Source organism: Pelodiscus sinensis, chromosome 19, assembly GCF_052426305.1.
Source record: "Pelodiscus sinensis isolate ZL-2025 chromosome 19, ASM5242630v1, whole genome shotgun sequence".
NCBI classification, from domain to species: Eukaryota; Metazoa; Chordata; order Testudines; family Trionychidae; genus Pelodiscus; species Pelodiscus sinensis.
The window spans coordinates 28,896,226-28,908,057 of NC_143070.1; the positions used below are offsets into that span (position 1 = coordinate 28,896,226).

Here is an 11,832-nt window from a genome sequence, read left to right on the forward strand (position 1 = left end):
GGGTTGGGGTCTTGAGAAAGGATCTGGGATGCAGAAACAGGCAGGTGTCTGGCCTGAGGGAAGATGCAGTGTGTGGCCAGGTGAGACAGTGCAAGAAAAAAGGAGGGTGTCAGTGCAAGCTGGGGGTGCTGGCTGCTGGGGGGAAGGGAATTGAGGAGATTGGGAGGGAGTGTCTGGGAAGAACAGCAAATATCACCTGGCTTTGGGCCCCCTTGCAGCAACATTTCCAGTCACACTGTCCTGGTCACTCCGGAGGGAGGCTCAACTGCTGTAGCAGCACCCACATAGACTAGGACCAGCCCCAGACACGAGAGGCACCACTACTGCACCCATTCAGTCCAGGGCTGGAGGTGTTGCTGCTGCAGCCATGCAGCCCAGGACCAGCCCCAGAGGAACCCCTGACATGGCCATGTGGCCCTGGAGGCCAGCAGTGCAGTGGCAGCAGTGCCTCTAGTGCCAGCCTCAGGTTGTGTGGCAAAGACTGAGCCTAGCACTGCCTCCTCTCTAGTGGCTATAAAGCATGCAGAGGGGGTGGGGCTAAGCTCCTTCCCCCTCAGCAAATGCTCATTTGGAGGTGGGGCCTGGCACTGCCTAGTGAACAGAATCAAAGTCTTAGGAAGGCTGGATTCTGCCAACTGAGAAAATTTTGCTCACCACCACTATAGGGTTTGTCACCTATGTGGGTTCAACTATATGCAACAAGGCTTGAAGTCTCGCTATAGCATATTCCAAAGTCAGAGCAGTTAAACAATTTCACTCCTGTGAGAGTTCTCATGGATAACAAGGTGTGACCTCTGACTGCAGCATTTCCTTCAGTGAAAGCAGCTGAACAGATTCTTCTGTATGGGTTTTCCTATGTCTAACAAGGGTTGAGGTCTGACTAAAGCTTTTCCCACAACCAGAGCAGCTGAAGGGTTTAATACCTGTGTGAAATCCCCTATGCCTAACAAGCTGTGACCTGTCAGAAGCTTTTCCCACAGTCAGAGCAACTGAAGGGTTTCTCTCCTGTGTGACTTTTCCTATGGATAACAAGCCGTGACCAAACAAAATAGAAGGAGGATGCAGGAGGGCGGGGAGGGTAGTGGGGGAAGGTAAATGTCTGTGAGCTAATGGTATTAGAGGTGATAATTGGGGAAGCTATCTTTGTTGAGACCGACACAGAGTGTCAAATTTTAGCATGAATGACAGTTCAGAGGATTCCCTTTCAAGTGCAGATTTAAAATGTACAATGACAAACGTCTCAGACACTTCCCCAAAGGATCAATGCCGACAAAACAGATATTAGACAGGATCACAAAGAAAAAACAGTTTCTTGCCCTTTCAATTAGAAAGGACACTGTCTCAACAACTTAACTACCTGCATCCTCCTCCAAAAGCATTTTAAATCTGCACTCGAAAGGGAAACCTCTGAACTGTCATTCATGCTAAAATTCGACACTCTATGTGTCGGTCTCAACAAAGATAGCTTCCCCAATTATCACCTCTAATACCATTAGCTCACAGACATTTACCTTCCCCCCTCTCCCACCCCCACATCCCCCTTCCGTTCTGAAATGTGATTTGTCCTTTTCATATGTGTTCATTTTTTTAAAATTGTATCCTTTGGTATACATGGTTGTGACTATTTTCTTCCACTATTTGATCTGAGGAAGTGGGTCTGGCCCACAAAAGCTCATTATCTAATAAACCATCTGGTTAGTCTTTAAAGTGCTACATAGCCCTGTGTTTGGTTTCAGCTACACCAGACTAACACTGCTACATTTCTATCACTAAGCTGTGACCAGTCATTGAATCTTTCCTACAGTCAGAGCAGCTGAAGGGTTTCTCTCCTGTGTGGACTCTCCTATGGATAACAAGGTGTGACATCCGACTGAAGCTTTTCCAACAGTCAGAGCAGCTGAAGGTTTCTTTCCTGTGTGGACTCTCCTATGTCTAACAAGGTGTGACATCCGACTGAAGCTTTTCCCACAGTCCAAGCAGCTGAAAGGTTTCTCTCCTGTGTGGACTCTCCTATGTCTAACAAGGTGTGACATCCGACTGAAGCTTTTCCCACAGTCAGAGCAGCTGAAGGGTTTCTCTCCTGTGTGGACTCTCCTATGTATAACAAGGTATGACTTGAGACTGAAGCTTTTCCCACAGTCAGAGCAGCTGAAGGGTTTCTCCCCTGTGTGGGCTCTCCTATGGATAACAAGGGTTGAGGTCTCACTGAAACTTTTCCCACAGTCAGAGCAGCTGAAGGGTTTCTCTCCTGTGTGGGCTCTCTGATGCCTAACAAGCTGTGACCTGTCACTGAAGCTTTTCCCACAGTCAGAGCAGCTGAAGGGTTTCTCTCCTGTGTGGACTCTCCTATGGGTAACAAGGTGTGACTGCCGACTGAAGCTTTTCCCACAGTCAGAGCAGCTGAAGGGTTTCTCTCCTGTGTGGGCTCTCCTATGGGTAAGAAGGGTTGAGGGCTGACTGAACCTTTTCCCACAGTCAGAGCAGCTGAAGGGTCTCTCTCCTGTGTGGGCTCTCCTATGGCTAACAAGGTATGACCGCCGACTGAAGCTTTTCCCACAGTCAGAGCAGCTGAAGGGTTTCTCCCCTGTGTGGGCTCTCCTATGGCTAACAAGGTATGACCGCCGACTGAAGCTTTTCCCACAGTCAGAGCAGCTGAAGGATTTCACTCCTGTTTGGGCTCCTTCATGTTTAATAGGAGTTGCACAGTCACTGCAAGCACAAGGTGAATATTGATGGGGGATTTTCATTTGAACAGTTTCTGTGTTTGTTTTCAACCTTCTGCTCCTGTGACTGGATTTATCCTGTCTTGCTCCTGGATAGTTTCCTTGCTGCCTTTGTAGACTACGCTGACTCTCACGAGTCTCTCCTTGCTCAGGACTCTGAGAAACATGCCCTTCACATCTTTCCCCTAACACCCCACATGGAGCCATTCGCTCAGGTCCTTCCTCCTGAAGACTCTTCTCACTGTTTTCAATCAGCATCCCATCACCTGCTGGGATGGAGAGAGAAACCACACAGGAGTCATTCCCTGTGCTGAGCTGAAATAAAAATTCTGAATGGTGAACAGAAAATGGGGGACACACCCAAAGAATGGCTGGAAAGACACAATAATCATGAGCTGAGTTCACCCTGCTCCCCATCAATCTTTCCCCACACAGCACTCTCAGACTGGAGTTGAAGACAGGCTGAAGGGCCAGTCAGACTTGATGAAAACATACAACCAACATCTGCTATGAGAACACAGAAATTGGTTTGAGTCAGTTTAGCTGATTTCTCACCTGTGTGGGTGTCACTGATGATCTCCCCTTCCTCACAGCCTTGGAGATCCAGGATCTGCTGGTATTCCCTTTGCTCCACCCAGGGGAGCATATGAGCTTTGGAGACTGGAAATCCTATTCGGGGAGCAATTAACTAAGTGCTGATTTTGTTCATTAATGTCTGTGCCATTCCTGCTTCCAAAGCCAGGAACTGAGTCTCCTACCCAGAGAGGCTCCTTCCCCACCGTCCAGAGACTGGTCTCCGGCTGGAACAAGATCCCAGGACATACTAATTCCTCCCCCCCCACAATGTTGGGAATAGCCCAGCTGAGTCTCATGAGGAACTGAGCGCTCTGCTGCACTCTGCAGGATACAACTCAGTCTCCCTTAGGGCCTGTTCCATACTTGGGCAGGACAGGAACTCACTGCTCATAAGGGGAGAGCTCTAAGACTTTCAGAACTGACAGATGCCTCTAGCCAGGACTTATATTTGAGCTGCCACATGTCAGGACTCTAGGGCTGGGAAGGAAAGGACCCAGCAGAGCTCTAGAGCCCTACGGGCTCTGCCCACAAAGCTCTTGGCTTGGGGCTGGACTTGCCCTGCTCTTGGGCTCAGATGCTCTACTAGAGCCAGAAGGAGGCAGGGGAATTGTCTGATCAGGAAAATGAATCCTTGGCTGGCCACTTCAGGCCCTGCCTATGGTCCACACTCCTGATCCTGACTGACTGTGCCATGGTGGGCCCTGTCAGCTGCCCACAACAAGCTGTCAGTCCTGAAGATAGCCAGGACAGAGCCGGCCTGTTCCTGTGGCCAGCCAAGGTGGAGACAGGATGGGCTGCTTCTCTGCCGCTCGTAGATGCTCCTGCAGCTCAGCTCCCCTTCTGCAGCCTTGGTTCTACTCTGCCAGAAGCAGCAGCCCTCCTCTTGCGGCCAGTCGAGCCTGCCATTTGCTGTCCCTCTGGCTTACACAGAATCTACCAGAGGAAGGAAAGGACTCTGAGTTGGTGCCTTCCTTCCAGGGGCTCAGCACAATAGCACAAGGGGACCCTGCAGACACTAAGAGCAGCTACACACAGCCCCACAACTCTGGTACCTACCTGGGCCCTTCCACTGACACCTACGGCCAAGGCACAACATGGGCAAGATGGTTGGAACCACAATGAAACCTTGGCTGTGGAAAGAGCAGCAGCACTATTATGTCACTAAACCTCCTCTCACACAGGCCTAGGATTACTGGGGCAGATACTGCTGATATTGGGGGTTTGGCAATAAAGGACTCTGAACGAAACCCAACCCAGCTGCTCCAGAGTCCACCGAGCTTCTGTTACACAAGGGGACAGGAATCCTTACCCAGCCAGCTCACAGCCTCATAATTCTCCTGCATCACATCCCTGTAGAGGGCTCTCTGGCCCGGGTCCAGCAGAGCCCATTCCTCCTCAGAGAAATACAGTGCCACCTCCTCAAAGCTCACCAGCTCCACCACGGCCATTTCCTGTCCCTGGCTCTGCAGGCCAGGGGCTGAGCTGGAGACAGATATGGGTGTTCTGCAGCCTGGCAGGGGAAGAAGGGGAATTGGAGACATTTCAAAAAGGGCTTTAACCTTTCCACACCCCAATTCTGTCCAGACTCTGTCGCTGGTGACACATGCTGGACTCTATGCTAAGTCTAGATATTCCATAAAAACCACACACAAGTTAGATCCGAAAGCTGTATTTATATCTCAAAACCTGGCTTCAATTACATTACCTTGCCTGCAGCAATGGAATTCAGTTCTCAGCATCCAATATTTCTGCTAACAAGCCACATATTCATCTGCCTGAACATGGACATAGGTTTAATTTAATTTGGGCTGCTGTATTTATAATCCTTAGTCTTCATGCACTGATTTGCAGCCCAAAACTTTGGTTCTCTCATCTGACAGACTTTATAAACTCTCTCCAACGGAGAGGAAGTGAAGTTAATATGAGCATTCAGATGCGTGTGCTGAGCGTTTGCAGGATAAAACCTTAAAATTCATAGATTTATGGCATCAGAAGCTATCCTTAGCCATGCAGTCTGTCCCCTCTGCTGCACAAGCAATTACACCTAGCCCAGCTACCCAAAGTTTGTTCCCCCACAGCATGTTTTCTAGAAAGTCGCCCAGTGTTGATTTGAAGACATCAAAATATGGAGAACCCACCAGTTCTTTGCTCATTTATTTCAGCAGCTAATCCTCTTACCCATCAAATATCTGTGCCTCCTCTCTAGCCTGAAATTCTCCGGTTGCAGCAGTCAGTTATTGACTCTCACTGAACTATATCCACTAGACAAGGGGTGGACAATTCATTTTGATAGCGGGGGGAACAGAGGAGGGAACTCCAAGATTTTGGAAAGTGGTTGAGGGCTGCACTCTTCCAAGACATTAAGCAAGAGATACAGGGTATAGGATGGACACTGGAAGAAGGGAGTTTTGGGTGAGGGTTCGGGGTGCAGGAGGGAAAGAGGGGTCTGGGAATGACTTTGAGTGTAGGAGGGAGGTGTGATCTGGGGCACTGGATTAGCCAACTACTCATGAGATATTTAAGGAAAAGTTAATTTAGAGAAGTGGCTGAGTGGGCAAATAAGGGGGTGAGGGTTTCTGACCACGAAGAGCTTCTTGCATACTTGAATACAGGAAGAGAACTAAGAGTTTGGGGATGTGAAGTGGGGGGCAGGAGTGGGGGGGGGGGGACAAAGAATTAGGAGGGAAAGGGAGAATTTAGGGTGCCAGAGGCAAGCTTTGGCCAGGAGACTTACCTGAGTGACTCCCGACCAGCAGCCAAGCACCTCTTTCAGGCAGGCGGGGAGCCTGCCTAATCCTTGCAAAGGCTGCAGGGCCTTGTGTGTGTGTGAATAACTATGAGCCGGAGGGGAGAGGGCACAGTTCTTCCTTTCTGGCCAGAAACCAGCTAATGAGATTGTCCTGGGGGTGGAAGCAGTGCCTGTAGCCTTTCCGCTTCACCTCCGGGCTCACCTTCGCTTTGAGTGGCTTGCAGGTGGGAAGTGGCAAGCATGGAACTAGCCCATGGCTCGCCAAGCATCAGTGGGCCAGATCCAATGGCCCGGCAAGCTAGATCCCGCATCCTCTTCTGCACTCCAGTCCCTTCTTCCTCATGCCCACCCCATGGGCTGTAGTTTGCCCAGGCCTACACTAGACCGAAGAGCCCTTGGGGATCCAGCAATTTCTCGCCATGAACAAACTGATACCCGTGGAAGCCAGACAGCTCCCAGCTTTTCAGCCTATATATTGTTTGAAACCAACCCCATATTGAAACTGACTGAGCAGTGAAATCTGAGCCTGAAGGTGCCGCCCCTTGTGCGCTTTAACTTCACCCACGTAGCATCACACCTCATAGACCAATGTTTCTCAAAGTATCTGCAGGTCCCCATGCAGCCCCCCTGGGGCTCCTCACAGATCAGTGGGTGAGGTTTAGGGCTCTGCTAGCAGTGGTTGCTGGGTCTGGTTGGTAACTTCAATGACAATCCCATGAAGATGTTTTCTCAGGAACATTCTCATCATTTAAAGAATTTCCACCAGCAAACTCACCTTGTCTGAAATCTCCCAGGGATTTTCCTCTTGCTCTCTCCAGTGCAGAGGGCAGAGTGTCTGGTGGAGAAGGGATAAGAGATGTGAGATTCCAGGCTCTCCTTTTTATAACAATGTCCCCACTCTGAACTCTGCATTTCAATTGTATCAGAGACCAGACAGACACACACTCAAGTGTTTAGTATGAAAAGGTTTGAAACCTTCCATGTCCTCTCTTGCTTGGGCACCTCCCAGCAATGGAGCCAACATCTCTGCAGCCTCATCCCCGCCCCAGGAGACACAAACTGAAAGTGAGATTTACTTTTCCCTCCTCATCCCCTCCCACCTGGTTTCTTTCAGTCACCAACCACCTCTTGTCATAATCTAGAGCTGCGCTGGGAGAAGATGTTGCCATGACATTAACTTTAGCTATTTGGATCCCTTGACACCAACGGGAGGCTCAGAGTTTGCAAACCTCTGGCTCTATGTGCAAGCAGTTGGATCTGTTTTGAGACTCTGTCCTGTCTTTAGCTCCCTTTTTGCACTGTAAACACCTTTCAAATGCAGGGAGCACAAACATACAGCTCGAGTGGGCCGGGCGAAGTGCGGGGGGGGGGGGGGACTGCAGCCTCCTGAGCCTGCCCAGCGCCTCCCAGGTGAATAAACGATTAAAATAAATGTTGAAAGCAAATAAAAAGGCCCCTTGCCAGGGCCACTCTCTGACTCGCGCCTCATCCCCCTGGGGAAGCTGCTTTAACCCCCCTGCCCTGCACTCTCTTTCCCTGATGCCCACCCCTCACCACCCTCTGCCCCCATTCCACTCATGCCCCTGTGCCCCCACACGCTTTGCTCCATCCCCACCTTCCTCATGCCCACCCCACTTTTCAAGCCTTCTCCCAGCACCTCCCCCTCCCCCTTTAGCCCCCAATGCCCTTCCCCTCTCCTCTCCCAGCACCACCCTGTCCCCCCTCCCACTAAAACCTCCCTCCTGCCCTTTTCTTCAGTGTCTCCACTTGGCCCCCAGGCCTCCCTCAGCACAAGCCCCTTCCTCTGCCATCCACCTTCTCCCTTCCAGTGCGCAGGGCGGCCTGGCCCAGGCTCCAGGCCACGTGCCGAACCGAGCGATGCAATGCTGGGCCGCGCGGTTTTAAAGTCCCGGGCTGTGGCATCACCCTCAGCCCCACGTGGCCCGCACTGCCCGGCTCCAGGGAATTTCAGAAGTGTGGGGCTGCGGCCACAATCCCCCCCTTTCTTCCCCAAGCAGCCTGCCCCCCCGCGCTGGGGCTTTGCTCTCAGTGTTGCAGAGTTTACCCGTCACCCCTCCCCCCACGAGACCTGAGTCTGCCCAGACCCCACCCTAGCCCCGCCCAGTGCACGTGGAGCCGCGTCCCCCTCAGGACACTCACAGCACGGGCAGAGAGATGGGCCAGGGCTGTGCCAGAACTGCTGCGCATGTGCAGTGCCTGAACAGGAACCCACAGTGGCACCGCCTCTCAGGTGAGCATCCCCCGCCCCTCTCTGTGCGCTGCCCCGGGACCAACTAGACGCGTGGGGCACAAGCCGGGACTGGCCCACGTGGGCATCTCTCAGCCCCGCCCCCAACAAAGGGCCGGTCCCAGCGCCCTGCGCGCGCACCCGCCGCAGCTTCCTCCCGCCTGCGCAGCCACGTGGGGCCAAAGTGAACCCTGCAACCCCAGCAGCACGCGCCAGCCCCGCCCACCTCAGGGAACCCCCCCCCCACTCCCAGCCCAGCAGTGAGGGAATCCCCCGCCCCACCTGCGAGCCGGCCCGGGCTCCGAGAAGCGGAAGTAGCCTCTGGCCGGGGGGGCGGGGCCAAGCAGCGCCGGGTCTGAGCTAAGCCCTGGCGCTGGAGTCTGGTCGGAGTCACGGAGCTGCTGCGCATGCGCGGTCTGACGGGCCGCCCCGTTCTGCTCCGCCGCGGTCGGGTTTCGGCGGGTCCCGCCCATCGCTGCATGCGCGGGCAGGAAAAGGGACCAGACTGCGCCGCGGTTACTGCGCATGCGCCGCGCTCCCTGAGCCGGGAGCCGTTGTGAGGGGCCGTTGGGGCCGTTACTCGCTGGGGGGAGGGGCCATGACCCACCATCCTGCACTGCTGGTGGGTCCGGCGCTGGGTATCGGGGCGCTGGGGGCAGGGAGAGGGCGGGGCGGGGCCCAGGGAATAGAGGCTCCTCCTGTGTCCTGTAGCACCAGCCTGCGCCAGGGAACTGCACATTCCTCAGTTTGTGCCCAACCCGCCCCCCAGCGCCATCCCCCTCCCTGCCCCACCCCCCTGTCTAAGCCTGGGAGAGAAAGTTCTTTCCGCCCTGGCTCATCCTTCGCTCCCCAGAGCTCACACTGATCAGAGGGTTTGGGGCCGGTTACACCTCTTGGCCCTGCAGCCAGTTGTGGGATCTCCCCACCCACACGGTCAGTTTGGCCCCTCACAGACTTTGTCTCTCTCCCCTGCAATTTCATGCATCATCTTCCCTCCACAAACAAACTGGGGGGGGGGGGCTTTTTTGGGTCGGGGCCACGCACACGCACTGAGTGAGAAGCAAGAAAAACCCCTCACTGATGTGGCCCACACACCAGCTGGAGTGGCAGGAGGGAGGGAGGTGGGGAGGGGTGGCTAGAAAGCCAGTGCAGGCTCCCCAATATCAGGGGGTTCCTGGAGCTTCAGGGGCCACATCCAGGCAAGTCCTGGGCTGTAGGTTCTCTGCTCCTGCTTTACAGAGTGAGCCAGGCAGCTTTGAGCAAACACGGACACCGAACAGGGATTCTCCGGGCCCTAGAGCCAAGCTAGGCCACGCGGGTTTGCAGGAGGCTGCAGCTAAAACGTTTCCCTGCGTCCTGTCCCTGGCTCTGCAGGCCGGGGGCTGAGCTGGGGACAGACATGGGTGTTGCAGCCTGGCAGGGGAGAGGGGCCATTGGAGACACGTCAAAGGGGCTTTCACCCTTTCTAGGGAGGTTAAATTTCTATTGCTCAGCGAATGGAGGCAGATGCAGGGCTGCTCAACCCGGTTTTTTAAGGCAAGACCTTTTATGAAGTTCTGTTCAAAGAAAGACAAGCTCTGGAGGGAGGGAGCTCTTCCGCAGGCCTCGCCCTGTTGGTCACATTCTGTCTCCAGGAAACAGCTCCGATGCTGTCCCTGGAGTGGACCCGAAAAGCCCCAGGGGCCCATGCAAAGGACTGGGGCTGCAGACGATCATTAGGAGGCCCCCGCGGGCTGCTCGTCCCTCAGCTCGGTGAGTTTGTCCGGGTGCAACAGGCAACAGACTATATTGCCCCCCCCGCCAGTCACCTGCTGATGTGGGATTGATGGGGGAGGCTTGCTTCCCCACTGCCCCCACCCCGCTGACACGCACAGGAGCAGCCCGAGGCGCGGGTGTTTCCACAGGAGGTGGCAGGGGGCAGGCACCAGAGGGGACAGGAGCAGCCCCACGGGTGCGGGGTCCCCGCTGTGTCACCGTCCCCCCTGAAACGCACAAGCGCCGAGGGGGAGGCGCGAACCTGCAACAGCCTCCTCCCCGCAGCCACGTGGGGCCCACGCGAGACCCTGCAGCCCCAGCCCCGCCCCTTGGACCGGACTGACCGGCAAAGAGGTGGGGGCTGGTCACATGTCTGCACCGTCACGCGTGGGTGGGCGGGGGAGACGCCGCAAGTCATCGCGCAGGAGGCGAACAGCAGCGCGCACCGGTCCCGCCCCTGAGTCCTGCCCCGTGGCACGTGGCGCTGCCTCCCCAGCCCGGCAGTGAGAACCCCCCCCCCCCATTGATACAGAGCCGAGATGGGGGCGGGGCTAGAGAGTCGGGGTCCTGATCTCACCGGCAGCCGCCGGACCGGCCCCTTGCATGGGGGGTGTTTACAGGGGCCACACCCGGCGGGGCAGGGGGGGGGGCGGGCTGGGTCAATTTCACAACCCAGTTCCCCCGGCTCCATCCCTGCAGACACGCTCCGGGCTCGGCTGCTCAGTCTGTCCCCCCCACCCCAATCCCCGCGCCTTCCAGCGCCCCAAAGGCCACAGCCCCGCCCCCTTCACATGCACCCCGCCGGCTCCCCTTCTCGGGGGGGGGAAGGGCGCGGGGTCTGCAAGGAGCGAGGGCACCTGCATGTCCCCACCTGTGGCCACGTTGCAGGAGCGGGGCTGCTCCGCCCGACACCCCCTGGGTCCTAGCGCCTGCCATCTAGGGGCTCTTTGCCCCACGCGTGTCCCTGGCTGCGCAGGCTGCTCCCCCCACGGGCCATGCAGCTGCCAGGGCAATGGCTCCAGCTCCCCTGAGTTCTTGTGGAGTCAGATTAATCCGCTCCCAGGCTGTAGGAACCGCACCCCCCTCAGTTCCTCGCCCCCCCCCCACCCTCTGCTGCAGCGGTTGCTGCTGGGGGCTGGTATCACATCTGCCCCACCCCCCGACCTTGTCTGATTCTGCTGGTCACCACACCCTTCAGTCCCTGGCAGTGTGCTGGAAGCAGGGACATTCCCACCCCAGTGGGGCCCCTCTCCCACTGACTGGCCCAGGGGTACAGGCTGGGAGGGGAGGGGGTGTCAGTTTCCCCTCTGGCCTATCTCCAGCCTTTGCTCCAGGACTGGGAGGTGCTGGTGTCTGGGACATTCCCAGCCACATGTGCTGCTGCCCCTCCCTGCACCCCCGCCCTCCCGTCTGTCACAAGCCCCTAGAGCAGGGTGCAATATTGCCATGCATATACAGGGTACACCTGTCACAATGAGCAACCTCTACCTTTGCCCATCCCCCTCGGGGGGGCACCAGAACAGGAGGCCAAGGGCCCCTCCCACTGTTGAAGGTGGACAGATCTGGCCTGGCCTCTTTTCTCACCAGTTGCCCCCTGCTCCACCCCATTCTCTGGGGCTCTGCCCCCCACCCTGGTCAGAATCTGGACCTTGCCCAAGGAAGAGAAGCCCTGGGGTGCCAATGCAGCTGGGGCCATCACAGACCCATCCACCTGGGGATCGGGGACTCGAAAGCTGCCGCTGGCTGATGGGCCAGCCCCTAGTACCCCTGCCCAGGGCAGA

The 11,832-nt window shown here is 55.9% G+C and overlaps 1 protein-coding gene across 1 annotated transcript; it reads right to left on the reverse strand.

Moving 5' to 3' along the window:
• Positions 1-1,524: 1,524 nt before the first annotated feature.
• Positions 1,525-7,616, reverse strand: LOC142821545 (uncharacterized). Its single transcript, XM_089771076.1, is given in 4 exon segments — positions 1,525-1,901; positions 1,904-2,989; positions 3,279-3,392; positions 4,609-7,616. Coding segments are annotated over 4 exon segments (1,578 nt in total). The 5' UTR covers positions 4,841-7,616; the 3' UTR covers positions 1,525-1,755.
• Between the last annotated feature and the right edge of the window lie 4,216 nt (positions 7,617-11,832).